Source organism: Aphis gossypii, unplaced genomic scaffold (assembly GCF_020184175.1).
Source record: "Aphis gossypii isolate Hap1 unplaced genomic scaffold, ASM2018417v2 Contig00254, whole genome shotgun sequence".
NCBI classification, from domain to species: domain Eukaryota; kingdom Metazoa; phylum Arthropoda; class Insecta; order Hemiptera; family Aphididae; genus Aphis; species Aphis gossypii.
Genome location: NW_026083043.1, coordinates 1 through 26358, shown reverse-complemented (window position 1 = coordinate 26358; position 26358 = coordinate 1). Strand labels below are relative to the sequence as shown.

Sequence of the window (26358 nt, the reverse complement as noted above, 5' to 3'; positions counted from 1 at the left end):
GCCCAATTCAGAATACAACGCGAATTACTACCGGCCGTATTCCCATAAAGTCCGTATATGGTATTTCGAGGATGCCGCTGTTTTATATTTGCAATTTAATGTGTTCTATTATTTCCAAGCTTTTATCCGGGATCGTTTGTCGATGTGGTCCAACAACATTCTCATTACATATGTACCTCACACTTTTTCGATATGTATATTTGAGGGTGTATATTAGAGGGTGCAGCACTATGTTAATACACAAAAAAAATGCATGTATGTAATATATATATATATATAATATATAGTCCGTGTATATAAAACAGTAAGCTGATTGACTGCTATAAACGCACAGCTCAAACCATTGGATGGATTGGACTGAAATTTGGAATACAGATAGCTATTATGGCGTAGGCATCCGCTAAGAAAGGATTTTTCGAGATCCGCATTTTAAAGGGTTGCTCAAACGTGAATTTTGAAATTTACGATGGAAATTTTGTTTAAAATTATTGTTTATAAATGGTTGCTATAACAACCTGATTTATGTATTAACACATTTATCACTTTATTATTTCAGCTAATTATTATGTATAAAAACATGATAACATGAAGTCGTAAAATACCCTACGCATAGGTTCGGCTCTGCCTTTATTATTGGTAAAGTACACTTTCCTTTATATATAGAGATTAATGCATCTTCGTATACGTACCCCAGTTTATGTACGGTTATTTCTAATTCTTATCTAAAATTGTTTAAATTCTTACAAATTAATAAAAACTAATTAATATGGTTGTCGAATGTATGTTGGTGGCAGCCGGACAATTATTTTTGGTATTTATTGAGGTGTACCTCAATAAAGAACTGTATGAAAAATTTGGATCAGAAAGGAACCTAGATTGCAAGTTAAAGCTCTGCACAAAAATGTAATAGACGCTATAGTTATCACTGAGAGCGCTAGAGGAGGTATAGTTTTAATCCCGAGAATAACGTTGATTCCAACTGATTATCCCTTTGAATTAAAAAGAATAAAATTCCCACTCAAAGTTTACTTTGTTGTGACTATTAATAAGTCTCAAGGACAATCATCGAGCATGACAGGGATTGACTTGAGAGAAAAATATTTTTCACATGGACAGTTCTATATTACATGTTCTAAAGTTAGCTCTGCCAGTAGTTTGATTATTTTAGCCCCAAAAGGCAGTACTTAAAATACTGTTAATAAAGAGTTATTGAGGTGAATAAAATATTTCAATATAAATATTTTTTTTAACACCATAATGTAAAGTAATTTTTTGCCGACAAATTACAATATTACAATACATGGGCAAACAAGGATAAATATAACATCTAAAATCAAACTGTAATAAATATAAAAACTGATAAAATAAAAGTTATAGTAGGTAGGTAACACAAAAAAATGTACACGGGCAAAGCCGGGTTATTCAAGATTTTTGAGAATCAAAACCTAGGTTAGGATTATGTATTAATTGATTATATTAATCTACCGTATTATGTCAAACTTAGTATAACTTTGATACTTTATTAGATTAAATCATACACTTACGTACAAACAGCACTAGGTCCGCGATCTACCGCAGGTAGATTGCCTACCTAATAATATACTGCTGCGAATCAGAGTTTTTATTCCGGGCAACAGAAAACTTAAGATAAATCTAGAACATCATCCATCGAATATTAAATAACGTATTGGACAAAGTCTGAGTCATATAGAATTGGCATTATCAACGAGCAACGAAGTGCAAAACGAAGTAAGCAATACGAAGTCTGCCGGGTCAGCTATTATTATTATTAATATAATATAAAAAAAATCTCGGTTTTCACCTGAGGTGACTTTTGCGCGGGCAAAATCATTTCGATTGAGAATAGTAATTATTCTGATAAATTAATTTATTTAACCACTTTTATTGATAATAATAATGTATTTTTTTTAGGTAAAGGATCTTAGTTTAATGGTGCGCAATACAGTATCAGAGACTGTACGTCAAATTATTTCTAGAATGTTTATTAACGAAGTTTTATCTAAATATTCATTTGTTGGGCAACAAAAGAAATTATCATTTTCCATTTTAAATTCCTGCACAGTTATATTCGGTAAGAAAAATAAAATGTTTGATTTTTTAATGTATATATTGAAGACAACATATTAATATACATCTAAAGTACAAACAAGATTCAATATTTAGCAGAAACCAAATCTTTATTAAAATTGAATAACTGAGTATATTTTTTCTCCTTTAAAAAGTATTTTCAAACAATACAAAACAAAAAAAATTCATCATCATTGTTTTGAATAACAATAATAAATAAACAATATAGTTTGAATAGGTACAATTACCTGCTTTTCCTTATAAAATATTTATTTATTTTTTGTTTATTATTATTGATGAAGATAAGGTTGATAAACCTTGTGATGATGCTAATATTTTTTTTTATGTTTTTGTAGATGCAATAAGAAACATTAAACAATTCAAAGATACACCATCCTTAATTATTGAAAAGCCGTTCAAAGAATATTTAGCGGGAGCTAAGTTCCGTGACTTTAAAAAAAAAAAAAAAACAAAAACAAGATAATTTGATGAAGACCGTTTAAATTGTACCATTATAATGTATTATTATGTATAATTTGTTTTTATTATTATTAATGTGTATTATTCTTATACTATACCTGCAGCAAAAGCGTTTATACTTTTTTTTATTAACATAACTTTTTTTATTTAGTGGCACTGCCTGCAAATGCATTCATAAGGTTTCTAATTTTGTTTATATTATTAATGTTGTTATATTTTTACTTACAATAAGGGCAATCATATTTTTTTTAAATTATTAATATGTGTTATTATAATAATTAAATGCAAAAGCATTCATAATGTTTTTTTTTTATTAATATGTTTTATTATTACCTACTACTTATTATCTTAATATATATAAATCTCGTGTCACAATGTTTGTCCTCAATGAACTCCTAAACCACTTTTGTCAAAACCATAACAACAAAAATAAAAATTAGCGAAATAAGTCAATGTTCACAGTAAATCTCAAAATCACAGCAATAAACTAACATAACAATATGAAAACCACGAGATGGCACATTATTGTATTTTAACCACTTTAGTAAAAAAAAAATTGATATAATTTTGAAACTTAATGGGTTAGATATAATAAACTTACGTAGGTATACATCTCGCGGAGTCCGCAATCCACCACGGGATCTGAGCAATGATAGATCGATGCTTTCAATATACACGGTAAATTCGTAAAATCGTACCATAAATTTAGTGTGCAATAAGAAAGCATTTTACAAAATTCGCACTTTAAAGTGGTGCTTGAACAAGTTTTTTGAGACTAAAAATGGTCAATGAAAATGTCTTAGTGAATCATATTATAGCATTGGCATTTTTAACGGGCAACGAAGTGCACGGGGTCAGCTAGTATTATTATATAAAATTGTATACAATAAAAGACAATAAATTATTCAGAAGTGTGTATATATTCATGATTATTTATTTAAATTATAATATATCACTAAAATCTATTAAAAAGCGGTAAGTTGAATATGAAAATTAATTTTATAATTTATAAAAATTAATGTAATTAAAATATTTTTTAAACATTTTTAAAAAGTAATGTAAATAATTTAAAAATATTTTAGTGATATTTCTTGAGCAACAAATTCATATTTTGAAAATATTGTTTGCAATATTCTGAAAATATAATACTAAAATATTTTAAAAATATATGGTTAACATGTTTTATAAATATTGTAAAAAAATGTTTTCCAAATATGAACTTCTTGGCCAAAAAATATTATTACAATATTTCCTTATTATTTATTTAACTTTTTAAAAATAATCAAAAAATATTTTGACAACTATATCATTTTCCAGAAAATATTTGTATTATATTTAGGTAATGTTTTTATGCTGTGTGGGCGTATAATTAATTATGTGATATGGAAACAAAGATATGAAAACTTAGTATAACATTTTTAAAACAAATAATTATAACTATAGCAATAGGTATATTAATAATAAAAAAACAACGATTAAAAATACGAACATAAATTTCTTTTTCAGAAATTCATAATTATAAAAATTATAACCCAACGTTACGAATAGATAATAAATAAAAATATGTCTATATTGAATCATTTGAATAAATAAAAAAAAAAACGTAAGATAAAAATAACATAAAAAATGAAATGATAAAAGAAAAAAAAATATATATAATATATATACACTTAGATTTAAGCAAATGTACTGTACGAATAAGTTACTATTGGGAAAAGTAAAAAATGTGTGTGGGGAACTTTATAGATTTTATATTATTAACATATTATAATAAGTAAAAATATTATTTGTATTAACTAATTTACCATATACGGAATTATTGTAATCAACATATTACACTAACCACATATTTTATTGGAATTATCAAATCTATTATAATCATTATATTATACCATTTACTAACACTATATTTTATTGTAATCACAATTATAAATTATAAGAAAACTAACCAACATATTTAAACATTGAATTATATTATAACCAGAATATTTAATCAAACTATTTAATCATTATATTATAATCTTTAATCAAACAATATTTAACCAGAACTACATATGTATAAAACATATACATCATATATTCTTATTGTTCACGCTCACAAGCTGTTAGCTATAATCAGTGTTGTTATCACTATTATTTTGTTATTATATTAAAATGTTATTTAGTATTTTTGGGTGCTACATTTATTATTCTATTGCACAATCATTGTATCAATGCCATCAAATATACAATGATTGCCTTGTTTTATATAATTGTGTGTATGGCACTGAATATCGTTCCTACGTTCATATTATTATTTGTATTCGGTATGGTCTGTTGTACCTTTTTTCTAGTCATTTTTTCTTTCTTCTTTTCGGTGCTCTCGAGACAGTAAGTTTAGTTGTTTGCTCGTTGTTCAATATACTGCTTGGTTTCGCTTGTATGCGTACATTGGTCCTCATTTTCACCACGTGGTTTGGCAGCCAAAAATAAAAAATAAATATCATACTTACACAATTCAAATTTATATATTTTAAATTAAATACTAAGGTAGGTGGGTATTATTTTAAGTATACTCTAGTCTTCTGTACCTATAGTTCATAAATATTTATATAATAAATAATAACTTAGTGCTTACTACTTACCTTTTTTTAAAATAATGTCATCAACTGAAGATTTGTTTTTTTGTTTTTGTGAAAAATAATTTGATAAAACATTGCCTGGATTCGTATTTTTTAATTTTACAATTTTACATGATGTTACATGACGTTTCCAATTTATATCGTTCAAATTCAACTTTTTTTTGCCACATAAACAAACCAAACTTGACATTTTAAATTTTCAAATAATTTGAGAACAAATAAAATATAAATACAAATATTAAGAGGCTTTTTGTCAATAAAATAAAATAATTTGTCAAATATAAAACGTAATTTCATAGATTTCAGTACACAAGCTATACGTCTTATTGTACACACTTAATAATTTTTGTTTTAGTGAGTGCTCAAACTTGTGTGTGTGCGTCGTATGACCAATAACTGAATAACCTATCGGCTATCAGTTATCAGTGTAATTATTAAATTACCCATAAATCTATAAATAGTTTTAAATTATTATTATCCATATATTTCATAAAATCATATAATAGTCGATTTCATAATGTAATGTATTTCTTGTTAGTTGTTTTATTCGAAGAAATCTAAATTTATACAAAATTATATTATTCTTGTATTACAAAAATATATAATCTCGGTAACACTAACAGTTTAATAATATCAATACTATCATATATATGTTTTCACTATGTATTGCCTAGGTAAAATACCGTGAAGGCGTGAACTAGCTGTAGCAGCTTACCGCTGTTGTAGATTTAGAAATTAATTAGGTATAATATTGGTAATTAATCGTAATTAAAAGTATATACTGTATAGTTATCTGCTTTTTCAAACGCAATCACACGATATACCATCACGTATGGTGTACGCTATAACACTATGAATAGACCAGTTCGCATTTTATTATGTCCACTGCTTCTTCATAGTATTTTAATTATAAAATCGTACAATTTGTATGCTTAAAAACTACCAATGCTAGGGGGTACCCACCCCCTAAATTAGGTGTGGCAGCCGCCACACCTAACATATGGGTTCGGCGCCACTGGTTTGGCTCAGTATTCGGTGAATGTCGGTTTTTGGTACGTATCGTTCGGTCATCTTCTGCTGCTGTTGTTTGAATATTATTATATTTATATTTGCAGGAGATCGTTCTAACATATAATGAATTGTCATTGGATAATGTCTCTCGGTGTTGTCTTATTGGTTTGGCTGCAGATTATTATTTGATTCTTCGTGTATGTTTAGCGGGGCTTATGTGCGTGTGCCAGATCATCCTGTTATTATTTATTGTAACTTATTAAAATTATTATACAGTGTGATCACGCTAAGAGGTACCACTAAATATTTCAGAACGATGACCTTGTATAGAAATGGGGTTTTTACTAAATGAAAGATAGTACTTAAATACACATTTATTTATGATATTCAAATTTTTAACACTTTTGGTGTGCGCATGCGCAATACAACTTACATTTTTTTAAATGAAAACACTACTTTTTTTTTACATATTCGGATAGATTATTTTTTTTAAAACGTTTTTTGTATAAAAAGTTTTTTTCTATTTACAAAACTGACAAAGTTAGAGATGTCAACATTTGAGTTTTTGCATAATTTTATAATTTGCATAATTTTAAACGAAATGTTCACTTATAACTACTGGAAATAAAAAAAATATTGCCAAATTAATACCTAATTATACCTTATCTGTTTATAAATAATAATTTAATAATATCGTACGTCGTCTTGATGGATATCCCGAGTACCTGTGTGATATAATTTTTGTTTAGTAAACTGCTATAATACGATTACAATTTTAACTATTTTTATAGTGGAATTTTATTTTATTTTTCAATAGTTCTAATAACGATAAGATAATCAGATAATGTAACTATTAAGATATTTTGTTTTAAGAAAAAGATCATTTTGGTTTTATTCTTTAACTAGACCCATACCAAAGTTTATGTGATATTCGTGTAATATCTGGTTATTTAGTGTTTTTATAATTTTGTTATTGTTTAAATATGAATAACGCTGAAAAAGTAGAGTTGCTGTTAATTTATGGCGAATGCCAGCGTAATGTACGTCTATGTGCTAGGACGTATTCCGAACGATTCCCAGAAAGATACCATCCTCCTCATAATTATATCTTAAGACTTTTACAAGGATTAAATCAAGAAGGGAGATTTCCTGGCAGACAAATCAACCAACAAAGGCGTAGAGCAGTATTTGACGAAGATACAGAATTACAGGTACTAGCATACATACGAGCTAATCCACGTTCATCAATTAGGCATATTGCTCGCGAAATTGGAGTTTCATATGGTTATGTCCAAAAAATTCTAAAAAAACACAAAATGCACCCGTATAAATGTGATTTTGTCCAACATTTGCGTGCAGGAGATTCTACTCGTAGATTAGAATTTATAGCTTGGTTTAATATTCAGTTACTATTAAAATTAAAATTAGTAACTTATTAAAATTATTATATACGGATCTGGTCACCACGGGGCATCATAATCATACCTAAGGTACGTGGTGCACCACATGGTTTTATTGCTATTATTTATTAGTTATAAAAAGTTATAAAAATATTTTAAAGTTTTTTTATTATAATGATTTATAATTTTCGAGATTTTGATAAATGTTGTCAAGATTTCAAAAAAATCGTGCTTATGTATTTTCAATATTTTTCAACTGCTATTCTATCAATATATATCAGGAACCTTGTATTAAAATTTCAGAGTTTTTGGCCCACAAAACAAAATTTAATTGACAATTATAAAAAAAAAACTAAGAAAATTGGAAACTGAAAATGTTCGTAAACAGTTTAAAATAAGTTAAAATATTTTGAAAACGGTATGATGTGTAGAAACTGAAAAATCGAAACAAAATATGTTTTGTCAAAAATCAATGTTGTGTAAAAATTCCCGTTTTTTCCTTAATTTTCCATTTGTTTTTCACGGTACTTTTGAAAAAAACTGGAAAAATTTTACTTTTAACCCCCCAAAGTACCAACTACATTCACTTTCCTATCAGATAAGGTACTATTAAAGAAAATCCAAGCACTAATGGAATGATGAATATATTTTCTTTTATTTTAATATTAAAATTGAAGAATTTTTGTTTTCGAAAATATTTAAACTAAAAATGATTAAGTATTGTTATTGTATCTAATGTTATATAATAATTATAACTTTTAATAATTGTTATTCTTTAAAAAAAGTATTTAACTACCTACCTATCAAATTTAAACAATATATTGTTACCTTCTTTTTTCAATTGTATGCTGCAAAAATGAGAGGGATTCTGCATACACATATTTTCTTTTTTTCGCGCTATCGCCACTTTTCGTCTGGGGGTCTATTCTCGAAAAGAACGACCAAACGTATACGTAATTACTCGTATACGAGCAATTCGTAACCTTTGCTCGTCTACGTTCATTATCTCGTATTCTTGAACAGCATACGAGTAATCTAAACGACCAATTCGTATACGAATAAATCGAACGTACAAATCATTAAAAGTGTAGTTGGTAACTCTGTAAAATGTCCATTTTATCACATATTATCACAAGTTTTGGCGCTTTTTCTAAAAAATATATAATCACAACCGATCGGCATTTTGGCATTTGGCGTAGACACTAGACGCGTAGTAATGAATATTGATAAATAATTAGGTATTGATTTATCTTAGGTAATAATTTTGATTAATAATTAGTGCGTTGGTACTCGGTTTTGTTCTTTTGTTTTCTATTTATCATATGGTTATTTATTCCATTTTAATAGTTTTTTTTTCACGTACAATTTCTGCATATAATTTTATATTTCCGCGTTTATTTTCTTCATTCTTGTGAAATGGATTCGAGAAAAGTAAGAAAACCGAACTCCACGGACAGACAGAAAAATATGTTGGTAGATTTTATAGTGTTTCATCCCGAGCTCGTATCAGGGAAAAACACTATAAAATCTACAGTGAAACAGCGTCAAAAATTATGGGAGAATGTGGCAAATGCGTTGAACAGTGAGGTTGGATCAAATAAATCTTGGAACGAATGGAAAAAGGTAAATATTTATAATAGAAAACAATGTAATTTTAATTTCTCGTTATTAGAGTTTGGATTTAAAAGTAATATAAGTAATAATAATGACGCACAGAAAAAAATGCATACCTATCATTGTAATTGTATTTTAACAATTATCAATTATATATAGGTTTTAGATTTGTACCATAAATAGGTATAAATAAAATGGTTATGATAAATTGGTAAATTACCGTAAAATATAAAAAAATTAAATTTAAAGGGTTAACATTAGTTACCCCTTTTTCATAAAAACTATATGAATCACAATTCTATACAAGAATTACCTTAAAATCCAAACTCTACTTTTTAACCATAATTATTATTGTTAATAGAGGTTACCTATTTATTTATTTATTTATTTATGTTTTGAGTACCTAGATAACCTGTTATATAATTTTCAGACATGGTGTGATTTGAAAACTAATATTAAAGGAAAAGCTGGTATTATGAGAAAAGAGCAGAATAAGACAGGTGGTGGTGAGATAGACTATAGTGAGCTGAGCGAGTTGGAGAAAAAAGTTTTAGATGTTTTGGGTCCTACTGTGGTTGAAGGGCATACTTCTGTATCTGAAAGTCCAGCAGATATGACCTTTTTAAAAGCAAACACTCTGTAAGTTATGTTTTAACAGTTTTATAAAGTACTTTAGTAAAAGTATTCAACTCATTCATTGTTGTAGTATAAAATAGTATTTTCACCTATATTAGCAACTATTAGTAAGTATCATAGTAAGTAGGTAGTAAGTATTATTAATTTTTCTTTTTTATTAATCTATATATATATATATATAATTATATATATTATAATATATCTATATATATATATATATATATATATATAATTATATATATTATAATATATCTATATATATATATATATATATATATATATATATATATATATAATCTATATATACTTAAGATTGATCGAAGATACAACTGCATGTTATAATAATGTGACAAATGACAGTACCCAACATGTATCTTCAAATGATTTGGATAGGGATATTCAACTCATTCATTATTGTAGTATAAAATAGTATTTTCACCTATATTAGCAACTATTAGTAAGTATCATAGTAAGTAGGTAGTAAGTATTATTAATTTTTCTTTTTTATTAATCTATATATATATATATAATTATATATATTATAATATATCTATATATATAATCTATATATACTTAAGATTGATCGAAGATACAACTGCATGTTATGATAATGTGACAAATGACAGTACCCAACATGTATCTTCAAATGATTTGGATAGGAATGATGTTGAAGAGATGTTTGATGGGTAGGTTGGTTATTTAAATAAACTCATTGGTAAATTAATATTATATAAGTGGTTACTGAATATAATGTATTTTAGTATATAATAGTATCTTAGCTGTTTTAGTGGTCTTGAGGAAATTACTGAAATTGACAATGATATGCCATCTGCTGTACCAGAATATTTTTCATCTATCGAGTTACCAAAGTCTCCAATAAGGTGTGTTCTTTATGATGAATAATAAATATATTTTATAGTTAATATAATGCTTACATACATAGAGCATAGCAAATTTGCATTCAGTAGAAAAAATTGTGTGTTAATATTAGAGTGAAAGGATTTATTACCTATCTATATAATAATTTTTATTAGGAGAAATTCTGGAAAGAATTTCGGAAAGAAGAAAAATATTCTTTCCCATACAGTGGAAGTATCGCGTTCCTTATCTGCAATAAGTTCGGAAAGAAACAAGATAAAAGCCAACTACTATAAACAAAAACTCCTGCTTTTGGAAAGGCAGACTGTGGCCAAGGAAAAAAAGGCTAATGCCTTGGCTTTGATAGCTGAAAGCATTGCAGCTAAGTATAAAACTAATAAATAAGTAAATAAATAAATTAAAAATATATAATAATAAAATATAAAAATTATATTAATATATAAATTAATAATATAATATTAGTATATAAAAATAAATTGTTAAATAAATGATGCATGTTGCATGATGTATATTAATGCTATATTTAATATAAAGAGTATATTATGGTTTGATGTATATTGTATATGTATAATTAACTAAACAAATTCAATTAAGGTGAGTGAATATCTTGGGTGGAAGTATTAGTTCTATCATGATTTAAATATTAAACTCTTAATATATCATTTCAGTTCAGTTTTTAACTATAAAGCTATAATGTTTTCTAATGCTTATTAAATACTAAATATATTGGTGATTGGTAAAAGAATATTATTTCAAGTTATTAACTGCCTGACTTTGATGTTAGTTTATTGTAATAATGTTTATTTTTATAATTTTTAATTATAGAATTATGATTGAAAAAAAAAATGTTTATTAAGTAAAATAGGATCTAATAAGCAGTTGTTGTACTCTTCGGCCTGCAGCTAGTTGAGGATTTATTGTAGGATTCATTGGATTCAATTCAGGAACACCATATATGCCAAAATCAATGTCTAGAGGATCATCTGGTTCTCTCTGAGGAACAGGCAAATTCGCATTGATACACATATTGTGAAGGATACAACAAGACACTATGATTTTCGAAGCTCGTTCTGGATTATAGTGCAAAACTCTGTGTTTTAATAAACATCTAATAAACACATTTTTAATATTTAATAGTTCTCATAAGTGGTAATTTTTTTATTTTAGTTTATTTTAAATACCTAAATCTCATTTTTAAGATCCCATTACATCTTTCAATGGTCGACCGTGTACTAGTCAACCACTTATTAAACAAGGACTCAGGCGTATCAGGAATAGGATCACTTAATGGTGTTAAGAGCCAAGGCCTAAGTGGATATCCTGAATCACCTAATAATAAGAATAATATAATAGATCCAAAATTATTTTCTGTTAACAAAGTATTAATTAACTACTGTAAGTGTTTAAGATTTATATTTTGTAAACATAAAAATTATCATTTCTACCTAATAAAAAATATGAAGTGTGTCCATTGTCATGCAAGTTTTCCATGTATGTGGATATCACACTTTGACGCCATATAAATGAGTCATTAGTGCTACCTGGATATTTAGCATTAACATTCATTATTCTTGCATCAGAGTCACAAATCTTTAATCAATAACAGAGTAATAATGTGACATATTAAAATTAAAATAAACAATGGTTTTTTTTTTTTATTAACAGCTAATATTGAACTAATCATGTATTAATAATCTTATAAGTATTAAAAGTTCTAGGTACCATTTTGGTTCTACATTTCTACTCAAATAAAAAGTATACACCGAAAATAGATTATACTACTTATAATGTACTTTAATAACTTACTAATTGCACATTAATGCTGTGGTAACCTTTGCGGTTCACATAAATGTGCTCAGGATATAATCCTTCTGAAGGAGGTGGAAATATGGCTACATGAGTGCAGTCTATAGTCCCTACGACCCCAGGCACTCCTTTTTTATCAAGAAATCTGTTTATGTTTAGAACAAATATAGCGATTTGAAAATCATATCCAATGTTCAATTTATGTAAAAATTTATTATTTTTAAGTACACTTATAGTATAGGTACTATTAAGATTTTAGACAAATATAAGTGAAAAAAATTGTTTACCCTCTACGTATTGCATTTAATTTTTGAAAGTTATCCGGGAAGCTAATGTATCTTTTTACAATATCCGGTTGGTTTAATGCATTAGATACTTCAGCAATACATCTGCTAACAGATGGCTGACTTAGTGCTGATGACCTATTGTCACCAATATCTAGCTGATATGAACCACTAGCAAAAAACCGCAAAGCTGTCAAAACCTAATAATGATTAACAATACATACAACATTTTATCATAATTAATTATTATTATTAATATAGAAATAAATAATTATGACTTGACTTTTGTTTTAATTGTGATTGAAGAAGATCTAGTTGGTTCAGTCATGTACGGTGCTAATATATTTATTAACTCTTGAACCAATGTCTTAGTGAGTCTAAACTTTTTTATAAATTGAAGGTCAGACAGTTCTAAAATTATAATGAGTATAATGTAATTAAGTAGGTATGAACTAACTACTAAGAAGGCTTTAAATACTATACGTTATTTATTACTATTGTACAAACCTTCCATTACATTTTGGGCATTATAGTATTGCCTAGGCCGATTCCCTATAGCTCTATTTTCGGCTTCTTCTAAAGCCCCCAAAAGTTCTAAATTAAAAATTTCATCGAGAGCCATTTTATTTAAAGTTTAAAGAATGCGGTTTTTAATTCTGTTAAATAAAATAAAAACTTTCTTAAATTCAAATGCAGATTAAACAATAAGCGAATAAGTCAATAATGAAAACAAAAATGATAACTAATATAAGATAACAAATCGTACGAAAATGAATACGAAATATTCAATTTGTTACGTACGGGGTTGGCGAACGTCGATTACGAATATTTACGTATACGTTTCGTTCGAAAAGTTTCGAGAATACGAAATTTTGAAACAATACGTAAAAATGGCGGATTACGTACATTTTGCTCGTTCATTTCCCTTACGTAGTTTTCGAGAATAGACCCCCTGGTTTAAGAACTTTGAGTAGTGATCACGAATATGCCGCCATTTAGTTTTCATTTCTTTAACTATAATTTATTCATACAAAAATAAATACTTAATGAAACCTAATAAAATAATTTAAATTTAATAAATACCTAATAAAAGAATTTTAAGTTGTGTTGAATACCTATAAAGGTATATGTCAATTGTTTTATTATTTATCTAACATATTTTAAATTGTTGATATGTTATTAGTTTTTTTATTTTGATCGAAGCAATGATTTTATTGATTTTACAAAAACTTTTATTTTATTTTTTTTTTTTTAGTTTATCTGTATACCTACATGAAAAGTAATATACAATATATTTCTAAATAATTTGCAATTATTCAAGAATTTGGCAAAATTCAAATTTTAGACACTTATAAAAAATTATTGTAAAATTATGCTCAACTTATCTTTTTCATTAGGTACACCAATAACAATTTATGACCTTGTAATATACCTACGCCTATGTGGCTATGTAATAAATTTTAACAACAATAATTTTAGAACAACTTATCAAAGTCGATAGTCTCTTATGCGTATTAAATAGCTTAGGTAAATAATTTCAAAATATTTTGAAAATATTATTATGTATAACATAAAATGCTTAATAATGTTAGACATTTGATGAAAATATTGCATAATGTACCTACTCGAAGCATTTTTTGACTACTTATCGTATATACAGACTCAAATAAAATAATATGTAATATAAATAGATCATTGAAAATTGAATACATTATTCACTCCGCTCAGAATCTATCATTTATATCAGTATTTTATTAAAAATGTAGGTAGGTACCTACCTACCTATACTATAAAACCTAAACGATGTGTAATTTTTTTTTTTTTTTCATTAAAGATATTTATCAACTGGCACCTATTTTGCTGCTTTGAAATTTGATTTCCGAGTTGGAAGGAGTACGATCGGAATAATAGTTAAAGAAACGTGTCAAGCATTGTGGACAGTTTTACAGCCAACAGAGATGCCTGTGCCGACCACGAATGACTGGTTGGAGATTTCAAATGTATTTAATGTTAAAACAAACTTTCCAAATTGCTTAGGCGCTATTGACGGCAAACATATCCGATGTAAAAATCCTAGTAATTCTGGATCATTGTTTTTCAATTACAAAAAGTTTTTTTCTGTGGTACTCATGGCTGTAGCCGATGCAAATTTACAATTTATCACAATCGATGTCGGGTCTTATGGTCGAGAAGGGGACTCCAATATATTTAAGGAATGCCCATTCGGCAAAATGTTATATGCTTAAAAACTTAATCTTCCTGAACCAAATCCTTTACCAAACACAAATAACAATCCACAGCCATTTGTTTTTATTGGGGACGAAGCTTTCGCTCTACATACACATTTATTAAGACCATATCCAGGACGTAACCTAACTGATACTCGACGTGTATTTAATTATCGATTGAGTAGAGCAAGGCGGACAGTTGAGTGTGCTTTCGGAGTTCTTGCAAATAAATGGCGTGTGTTGCATACTCCCATACAAGTGGAACCTGAATTTACTGACATTATCATCAAAGCGTGTTGTATATTACATAATTTTGTTCGTAAGAGAGACGGAATTAATTTTGAAGATTCTGAAACCCATAGCCTGGATGACATAGAAGCTCGTGGAACAGACACTCGTTCAGAAGGCATTGAAGTGAGGGATTACTTTGCTGACTATTTTATGGGCCCTGGTGCCCTAGATTTTCAGTATAAAGTATTATAAGCTGTTTATTTAAAAAGATCCTTATTATTTTATTATTTGTAAATTAGTAATAATAAATTAAAACTGTAATATATTTAGTCTTTTTTTTTATTTGATCGAAAAAGTTATAAACTCAATAGAAATTAAAAATAATTACTAATAATATTGTAATACTATATTGCAAATAACCTATGGTAAAAATTTAAAAATATATAACATAATATTCTACTTACCTGTATTTTTTTTTCAGGTTCTGTTTTTTCTGTCCAATCTGGATACATGCTTTCCCCAATACTGAGCCAACTTTTTTGTTCAATAAACTTATCCATGTATTCTTTAGTACCCATTTCCCGAATAGATGGGTTACTTTGAATACACGAAATGAATTTATCGGTATCAAAAACCATTTTTTTTAAAATATTTATGTAAATATTTTAAAAATATATAAAATTAAAATAATCAAAAAAACGCAGCGGCCAAATCGCACAGTGTGGCATACACAATATAAAACAATATGTTTTGATGACACGTCCTGCCGATTTGTTTCAACATGTTGCGGTCGGTCAGCGGCAGGAATCCACCGGTCCCGACAAAACGCTCTAATGTGACATCTACAATTAGAACTTATGCGACTCGTTGTTCCGGTCGACCGGATGAGTTTTGACCGGACCCGCCAAAACGCATAGTGTGGCACGGCCCTATGTCAGAAAATTGTTATGATAGGTATTATAAAAAATCTGAAGAATATAACTGTAGTTTAACTTTCAAAAATATTCAACCTCATTCAAAAAATAAAAATAAAATAAATTCTAATCAGTTTTATAAAAGTTTGGCTGCAAATTTAAAATCAAGAATGTTTTGCTTTACATCATCTCATGTGTCTTCATTATCTAATACATCGGATAAATATGATGAATTTATTCAACTTCTAGAAGTGTTATACCCTCATAAATGGCCTTTGGAAATCAATATAATGTAAGGTGAAAAAGAAAAAAAAAGTTATCAAACATATTCAAAGTAAATGAAATAGAATCAATCAGAGGTTTTCGTGAGTATGTAGATAATAAATCTATAATACGAAACAATCTAAAACCTCTTATTGTAACTGTAAATTCTTTGGTAGTTTCTACAACTATAAAACTATAATAATATTTTGATTATAACTTTACTAGTTAGGTATATTTTATTTTTTATTCTATTTTAAGTCATAGTTTTATATTTATACAATTATTTTGATTAAATTTTCTAAAATTAATATAATAATTATAATACAACAATGTTATGGTAGGTTTAATAATTTGTTTTGAGTATCCATACTATTTTCTCTAAACTAAGATAGTTAAAATTGAACAAAATTTTGTATATTGTTAAACATTTAGTTTTTTATCCTGAAATAATATACATTTAATATAATAAAGCAGTTTGTTTCTATACTAATTCACTATTATGCTCTGTTAGATACATTGATCTAATTTAAAATTATCTAAAATTACAATTAAATCTTTTAATTTGATATTGTGTTTAATTAATAGACTAAATATTATTTATTGCTACATAACTCATAATTACAAAACTCTACAAAACATTTTATATTTTTTATAATTTTTATTATTCTTGAATCTATCACAAAAACTGTGCCCCAAAATTAATCTCATAGTGCCTAATTAGCAGGGCGTCGCCCCCCTGGTAATTGCAGCACTGGTAATGTAAAATTGTTGTATGTTTCATGTTTCTACGACTAGTAATTTTAACTATAACAAAAATCTAAAATTATTTTATAATAAATCGTTATTTTACGTTTAAATTTTGGATTTCGTAAAAATTTAAACTAAAGATAATTTTTTTTTAATTGACCAACGTTCAAGTCCTTTTATAAAATAAAATATAAAATGCTTATCTAGTTTTAAATTATAAAATAACTTGCAATTTTGACATACTTCGTAAAAATTTGAACTTAAATTGCGTTTATATTCTATTTTTATTTTTATATTATTGTCTCTACAGTGCGGCTCACGAAAAGTGAGCGTTCAAGGTCAGTGGGTGGTGACCAATTATTGTCGAAACCAGGGGTTCTCCGTTTGTAGTATATTCCACCTATTCCACCGACCGAGCTATGGTTTTTTTGGCGGGACCGTATTCAATAGACATTCCTTTTATGTTAGCAGCTCCTACTCTACCTTTTTTTTTGGGTAGACCCTTCATTGTGTATAGCCTTAAAATTGTCATCTTTCGTGAACTCGACGTAGTGAACGCACGTGTTTAGTAAAATATTTGGTCTGCTTGTGGTGTTATAATTTTTTGTAATTTTTTTTTTTAATTAATACTGTTTTTTAATTATTTTACTTTAAAATGCCTTTTAAAAATAATGACACTCGTAGTCAAACCAAAAAAGTAATTTTTAATGTGTACAATTACTTTAAAAGTTTGGCTTCTTCCGACGACATGGCTTTACAAGAATATTTTAAACAAACACAAAAAATTACTGCCGACGCGTGTGGTGTATCTTATACAACAGTAAGACGAGTGTGTGCAGAAGGAAATTCTACCGACGATGTCTCGGACTCGCCACAGAACTGGACGATTTCGATAGCGATGTTATACGAAGAACTGTTCACGAGTTTTATGAAAAAGGTGAATATCCTACATCGAAATTAATTTTAAATTCTGTACAACAAAAATTTGATTATAAAGGTAGTCTTGCTTCAATGAAGAGATTGTTAAAAAAATTAAAATTTACCTACAAAAGATGTAACGACGGACGTAGATTCTTACTACAATGTGTACATTACGTAAAAATAACGATTCCCGTCCAGTCATTTACTTAGACGAGACCTGGGTGAATCAAAACCATTCCAAAAATTATACATGGCAAAATGAAGAGGAAACTGAAGGTTTAAAAGTACCTACCGGTAAGGGAGGCCGACTCATTGTTTGCCACGCAGGTTCAAGTCATCATGGTTTTATTAAGGAAGCAAAATTAATTTTTCGTAGCAAATCAGGTAATACAGAAGACTACCATAGTCAAATGAATGCTGACGTTTTTAGATCTTGGTTCGAACAATTATTGCAATCCCTTGAAGAACCATGTGTCATCGTTATGGACAACGCTCCATACCACTCAATGTTGGAACATAATTTTCCGAAAAGCAATGCCCGAAAAGCCGATATTCAAGAATGGTTGACTAAAAAAAAAATTAATTTTTCTCCACTTGAAACAGTTGCTGAGCTTCGTGAAAAAGTTAAAGTTTTAATACCGACCGAAAAAAAATACGAACTGGATGAATTTGCCTTTAAAATGGGACATGAAGTTGTACGATTACCACCATATCACTGTCAGTACAATCCAATCGAAATGATATGGGCACAAGCAAAGAGACAGGTTGCATCTAAAAATACAACCTTCAAGATGGCTGATGTTGAAAAGCTAATGCACGAAGCCATAGATTCAGTGAAAAAAGAAAATTGGGAAAATTGCGTACGTCATGCCGAAAAATTACAGGACGAAGATTATGAAAAAGAAAAACATAGAGAAGTCATTTTGGAGCCTATTATTCTCACAATACAACCAGGTGACACAAGTAGTGATGAAGACGACGAGGAAGACGACATAATATAATTTATTTATTAATGTAAAAAATGTAAATTATTTGTGTAAAAAATGTAATTTATTTATGTACAAAAAGGAAATTTATTTGTGTAAATAATGTATATATTACCTAATTACTTTAATTTAAATTATTTTATATTTGTGCTTTTTAATATTTTTTTTATGATTAAATCATGATTAGTTTTGTAAATAAAATGTTAATATCTGTATTTAAAATAGTTTATGCAATTTTTCCTAATCGTAAGTCGTAACGTTCATATAAATTATGTGTTTAATATTATTGTAATGTATATGCTGTATAGTGGTATACTGGTATCAACAATTTTAAAAACCGCGGCAAAAAGGTTTGGCAATCACTTATTTAAAACAGCCACGGGAGTCGCTTATGCCACTGACCTTGAACGCTCACTTTTCGTGAGCCGCACTGTAAAGTATTTTTTACTTGTTTAGTTCTGGACGACGGACGTACTAATTGGATACTAATTCAGTAATACTTATCGAGGCCTGGTTATGATAAAATTATTATCGACGATATAACTTGTCGTGCTATATAGCAGTGGCGGCCAAACAGTCGATCGCGGACAATTTAAAAGTCGATCATGTTAAAATTTATTTTTAGGACCACGCGCCCTATATGCTTCTTAATAATTATAGTTATCCAATATTAAAAAAAAATTTCTATGGAAGTTGATCCTCAAAGTTAAAGTATATTTTTAGTAAATCGTGACCAAAAAATTTTGGCTACCTCTGCTATATAATTTATTATTCGTACCATCCGCAGTTTACCGAAAGTCTCGTGTTAATCACAATAATTTTTGTTCATTTTATGAACAAATTGTGAAAAATGCTCTAAAAACTAAGAAAATGCACTAATACCGTAAAAAACGCATTTAAGGTTAATTTTGTTAAATTATACATAAAAAAAAAAAATTACTTTAAATTAATCATGCAATATCATCCAAAACACATTTTATATTTTATAATATACAGCAATACTATTATTGTAGTTAATTATTATTTATTATAATAATTTATAGGTTTGTAGAATAAATAACATTTAAATATTATTTGGTCTAAATTTTAATGACAAAAAAAAATAATAATTATTAATTTTAACGTAATAAATACTTACGTGGAGTCTTGCATTACATTTTCAAACCTTAACCGTAAAAATTATATTTTAATTTTATACATATCACTCCACTTAGAATCTAAAATAAATTGACACTTATTTACTGACCATTTTTTTTCGTTTTCTGACATCTCAACGTTAAAACTTCCTCTATCAACTCGTCGTATCGTTTATCGGATAATAAGGTGTTATTTTTACCATATTTGTCTTTGGTACATTTTATTCTTTATAAAATCGTTCCATTATGAAATATCATATTATTATTTATCTAACAATAATAATAAATATTTATATAACGTTATTAATTAAATAGTTAACACTTAGTAGTTTTACACTGAACACTCCATATACGTTGTTAACCGTACAGAAAAAAATAAAATAATTTAAAATCAAGTCATGTACATATGCCAAAATAGGTAAGTAATTATTTGGAAAATATAAAGGAAATATTATAATGGATAGGTATTTAGTAAAACTTACCAAAGTTATTTTAATGTTAGTTCAATAGGCATCAATAAATAATCATCATTAAATACATAGATGAAAATATGAAATACTTAATACCTACCTAAATTTAAAACAAATGCATACATATTATGTTTACCTACACATTCACTTATATTATTATAATATGTTTATAGGATTACTAATATAATATAGACATTATAATTATAATATATTATTATATTTTTGGGTTTTCTTAAATTGGTATTAACTTAATGACCATTGCCATGACTTTTAGCATTCATTTGGTTATTATTGACATTGATTGAAAGATTATGAGGACGTTTTTTAATATTTGTAGAATGTCCATTTGGTTTTCTGCCAGCTGATATTCTTTTAGATCCTTTAGAGACTATATTGAAAGACAGCAAGGGAATTTTAAAAGAGACGAATTGTTAAATTTATTGATACCTCCAAATTACTAGAACTTCAAATAAATGTTGTCAATTTATAATTAAACAAATCAGAACTTTATTCTCACTTTACATAATATTAATATTCATAGTTAACAATCATAAAAAAAAAAAAAAAAACAACTACATAATTAATACTCTAGAAATAATAAAGAAAAATACTGTTTATTCATAATAAATTATTAGTTTAATAATGCTACTTTGTACTACTTATACCTTACTAATAAAATAAAATAGAATAATAAAATCAACGAAATAAAAACATAACGAATACTCTTTAGTAATAATAAAGAAAAATAATGATTGATCAAAATAAATAGTTAATCAAATAATCAGTCACACATTTTTGTTACTTTACAATTGCACTTGGGTAAATTAATTATTGAAAATACTAATATTATCTTATAAACTATGAATGTACAAAAATTAATCAGATACCGATGAGCTCACAACGCGTTTTCGTTTTTTGCTTAAACTTTTAGCAATTGTTTCAAAAATGCCAGCCATCTGCGTGCGATATTTAGTTTGTTCATTAAGAATTTTCATAAATTCCGTATGTTGGTTTTTCTGGATAATAATCATCTCTGAATGTTGTTTGTTTATGGTTTTATTCATAAACCGTTTGAATACGTAAGTCAGACTTATTGGTAGGCATTAAGGTCGTTTTAGGATTGTGAAGTGTTGAGGGTGGCAAAAGTTGTGGTTCTTCATCTTCGAGACCAGGTATTTCTTCACTAATTACAATAGAAATGAAGGTTTCTGTCCTCTCATTATCCTTTGATGTACGCCGTTTGTTAGACCATATAAACTCTGTTAAAAGTTTATTATTATTTATAATTTTATAATGTATTAGTTTTGCAACTAATAAGATAAATTATTAGTACTTAGTAAGATTATATACTATTATATTATTAACAACTACTGTTACTAAATATTTCAACATTATGTAGGTATTTAGTAATAGATACTTATTTAATATCAATTTTTTACCATTATTTCATATACATTAATTTCTTACCATTTTCAGTAGAAGATTCGTCTACAAATGTGGTTTGGTTGTCATCCACTGGCTCGCCCGTAGATTTATCTAAAAATTAAAAATCATAAAACCAATAATATAATTTAACACTACAATAAAAAAAAAAAAATGCATTAAAATACAAACCATGATCACTATTTATATCTTCAAGTGGCAATGTCCCAATTTCTTTAATATATTCAATGTTTACAAAAATTTCATAATTTATACCATCTAAAATCATAAAATATATACAAAGATAAATTAAGAGTAAATGTTAAATTATGATTATTATAGGTATAGAAATAAGATAAAGCAAGGGTATAATATATAGGGCCGGATTGGGACCCAGAAACTTACCGAGCACAATAATTTTACCGGTCCATTTATAACTTATAAGTTTTCCATATATATAAGAACATTTAAGGGGTTTTAGGGGCTAAGCCCCTCCCTCCAAGCTCATTCAACGGCCCATTTTTTTTTAATCACATAAGATCAAGTAATACTTTACGGTTATGATACTTTTAAGCTTTTATTAGGAGGGGAGAAGTAGGGTGATAAATAACAACAATATAATACTAATGCAATAATATATTTTTTAATTCATCACTTTTTTTTTGTAATTAAATTTATAATGTCATCGTTTTTAATATTTAACAAAAAAAAAAAAAAATTTCAACGTTCATTAACAAAAAAGTATCCAATTTTTCTTGACTTGGCGTGTTTCGCAGTCTATTGAAAACGTATTTCAGTTTTGAAAATGTTGTTTCACATTTTACTTGTGTATATGATAGTGCTAAAATAGATTTGTAGGCCATAAACAAAGAAGAATAAGCCATAGTATGTAAATTATATGTTTTAAACACATTATAACAACAAACTATACAATCTTGACAGGCAATCTTATTTTTAATTTCATTTTTTATTATCAAGTCTTCGTCTTGCAACGTGCTATGATACTTATATATAAATTACTATATACCATAGCTAATGATAACCGCTGATGATAATCCCTAACATTGGGGGTATAACAAACATTTCTATAAATACGATGAGGCTACAACTAATGTAAGCAGATGCTACTTAAAGTGAGTAGATGACCAAGTACAGATTTTCTTAAATATAAACTTTAATAATGAAAGTAATATAAGTCATAAACTTTAATGGTCATCAACGGCGGAGCGACGTGAGAACGCTGGCACTATAATTACATCAAAAACAGATCATCGCACGTACGCCTGTCACCCGGTAGAATATATAGATATACAATTACCACCCGGTAGAATATTATAGTCATATAATTTACGCACGGTATCGCGCGGATGACGCAATGCGTGGGAAGAAGCGGATGCACGTGCAAGAGACCATCAGGGATCTGAGGGTACCGCGGGAGTCCCTGGACGATATATAAGGGGGCCCAGATTAGACACAGTTCAGACGTGATCCACCAGAGTTAGAGCGAGCACCTTCACGTCACCCAGATCAATAGTTTTGTCATTTGGACTTAGAATATTTTTCACAAGTTTAATTTATTTAATTATTTGGACTTAGAATAATTTTCAATAAAAAACACTTGGAATTATTTCAAGAGTCTTCATTTTTTTACAACAACCTATCCGATACTACATCATTCTACTGTTTGTACGTGGCACGTTACAGTCTTCATCGGAATCAGATTCTATATTTATATTAATTTCTTTTTCGTTAGCGTCTTGGTTATTAATATTATTGATATGCTTAATCTTTGACCATTTTCCAGAAAAAATAAAAAAGTTCATCAGCCAAAGTTCCAACCGCGATGTCTTCATCAAATTTTTTCAAAATATCGACCAGGTATATTAAATGTTTGGAAATTTGAAGATGATCATAATTTTTAATATCTTTAAATCCTGAATGTTCTAAAATCGACATTGATTTGAACAGTTTTCCATGTTCTGAAAATCGTTGTTCAAGACTATTGACTGTTTGGTTGTGTATAACATTATACACATTTACACAATATCTAAATTTTGAATTTTGTATTGGGTCGTCAGAAATTTTTTCTCCAGCCATTGTTTTCTTTTTAGAAATCTTTAATTGTAAAATGTTCATAGGTATGCAGTAGTCTAATTCACGACTTGAAAATTGTTCATTAGCACAACAAACAAATTTATCTGATGCACATATAACTTGTTCAAAGTTTCTCGACTGATTTTCAAGAGTATTGATTATGTGTTTCACCATTTTATATGCTCTGAGAATATTCATACCTTTTGTTAGTAGATATAATGATAATACAGTTGTAGATGCAATCATTTGTAGATAAATTTGACTCATCACTATGGTTTCATATTTTAAGAGATCATCTATGTATGTTTTAGCTTTAAATCTTACATCCGGAACAAATGTATCCGTAATATAAATTTTATGTTAAGTCTGAATAATATCCACAAATAGAAAATCTTTAGGATTATTATATGAACCAAATATTTTACTAACACACCGATCTTTAGCCCACCATCTTGTTTCGCCAATTACTGATATAAATTTAAACTTACTCGTTGTCTCCCACTTATTCATTCGTAAGTAAGATTTACGAACAAAAACAGCTATAGCATTCAATAAACCAAAAAACGATACACTTTCTATGCATTTTTTCGTCGTATCAGACATTAAGAGTTTTGGAAAAATCATCATCTAACGCCTGGCTATTAGTCAAATTTGATTTAAAACAACAAGTATCTACCAAAGTCACAGGATTTAAGCCTAATTTATCAACATGTTCTTCTTCTTCTTCTTCATCGTGTTTATATTTTTCAATCTCATCATGATTCATTGTCATTTATTCATCAATTACAGATGTTCTGACATACCAATAAAACATTTTTTAATATATTCTCCATCAGTGAATGGTTTTCCAGATTTCATGATTTCGTGAGATACAACAAAACTAGCTGCAGTCAAATTAGACGCCGACTGCAACCAGTTACTAAATTTAGATGTCGATTGTTGAGATTTACGAATCAACTCGGCCACTGCTGTTTTTCTTTCATTTCCAGCTGGGTACGTCTCACCAAAATATCGTGTTAAGATAAAAAATGACGTTCAATATTAGATTTTTTATTGTTTTTGAAGTTTTCGTTACAAATAAGACATTTTGGTTGTCCCATGTTGTTCGGGACAAATGCATAAGTATCAGTCCACTCAGTTCTAAATCCTCTACTTTCCTCTTCAATTTTACGTTTTTTGTTTGTAGACATCTCGAAGTTTATAGAAATACCTCTATTGGAAAAAAAGCACAAGAAAAAAATACCAAACAATAAAATATTCAATTAATACTACAGAATTGATAATATATTATGTTATTCTGTGTTATCACCACAGAGCATAGACTCATAGAGATTTATATGCCATAGCAAGATCTATAAAGAAGAGGTTAGCCAGCGTTTGGTGAGGAACTGATAACAACGGTGCGGGGTGGACTATTGCGTGACGTAGGCAATAGGCACAAATCTCAGAGTAATAATAATATAGAGATGGCACTTATTTTAATTAACGGTATATAAGCATAATGCAGCGATATTTATCATACTAACACCGCATCCGATAAACTATACCGTTAGATGGTGCTGTTTTCATGACAGAAAATTTCAATAATTATTATTCTGTGGGATTGTGCGATTACTGCAGACTGCAATTGCATTTTTATTTTTTAATAATTTATAATTTTAAACGAGTCAAAAAACATACTTTATATATTTCATTAGTTTATATATAAATATAAGATATAATTTATAATTATATTTAATATAATTAAAATGCCGAGTTGTTGCTTTTGTGGAAGGTGGCAAGTAGCCAAAGAAAAAAACGAAGGCATAACTTTTCATAAGTAAGTTAACTACATACATTTAAATAAATTGAAATTTGTATGTTATTGTTTGATAAATGATTTTAATGATATTAGATTACAATGTAAAGTATTATAATATATCTATTATAATTATTGTTATATACCTATTTATTTATTACATCCAAGCATACACATTAAATAACAATTAAAAAATTTTAAATTTTTTTATGTAATAATTAGATTTCCAAAAGAGAATCCTACATTAGCAGCTTGGATGAACTTTGCAAAACAATGTTCATCAGAAGTCAAACCTGGGAGTGTAGTGTGTTCTGTTCATTTTACAAAA

The 26358-nt window shown here is 27.7% G+C and overlaps 4 protein-coding genes and 1 pseudogene across 5 annotated transcripts; 4 read left to right on the top strand and 1 right to left on the bottom strand.

Annotated features, from left to right (window-relative positions):
* The first annotated feature begins 9016 nt into the window (after positions 1-9016).
* On the top strand, positions 9017-9857 carry LOC126553525 (uncharacterized). Its single transcript, XM_050208674.1, has 2 exons — positions 9017-9223; positions 9645-9857. The coding sequence occupies exons 1-2, from the start codon at positions 9017-9019 to the stop codon at positions 9855-9857; spliced, it is 420 nt and encodes a 139-aa protein (XP_050064631.1).
* A 540-nt stretch (positions 9858-10397) lies between these two features.
* LOC126553533 (uncharacterized) lies at positions 10398-11218 on the top strand. Of its 2 annotated transcripts, none has more exons than XM_050208684.1 (3): positions 10398-10536; positions 10639-10731; positions 10885-11218. In XM_050208684.1, exons 1-3 carry the CDS (start codon positions 10526-10528, stop codon positions 11111-11113), a joined length of 333 nt encoding a protein of 110 aa, XP_050064641.1. In that variant the 5' UTR covers positions 10398-10525; the 3' UTR covers positions 11114-11218. The 2 variants fall into 2 exon arrangements, with proteins under 2 accessions (XP_050064641.1, XP_050064640.1); XM_050208683.1 differs by having other exon boundaries at positions 10630-10731.
* A 175-nt stretch (positions 11219-11393) lies between these two features.
* LOC126553524 (putative nuclease HARBI1) lies at positions 11394-13333 on the bottom strand. Its single transcript, XM_050208673.1, has 7 exons — positions 13327-13333; positions 13103-13230; positions 12823-13019; positions 12536-12680; positions 12175-12319; positions 11911-12058; positions 11394-11837 (listed from the first exon to the last, which is right to left on the bottom strand). The coding sequence occupies exons 1-7, from the start codon at positions 13331-13333 to the stop codon at positions 11582-11584; spliced, it is 1026 nt and encodes a 341-aa protein (XP_050064630.1). The 3' UTR covers positions 11394-11581.
* Positions 13334-14660: 1327 nt separating this feature from the next.
* On the top strand, positions 14661-15603 carry LOC126553534 (uncharacterized; annotated as a pseudogene).
* Positions 15604-18285: 2682 nt separating this feature from the next.
* LOC126553523 (uncharacterized) lies at positions 18286-19125 on the top strand. The gene has a single exon (XM_050208672.1). The coding sequence runs from the start codon at positions 18286-18288 to the stop codon at positions 19123-19125; it is 840 nt and encodes a 279-aa protein (XP_050064629.1).
* Positions 19126-26358: the final 7233 nt, after the last annotated feature.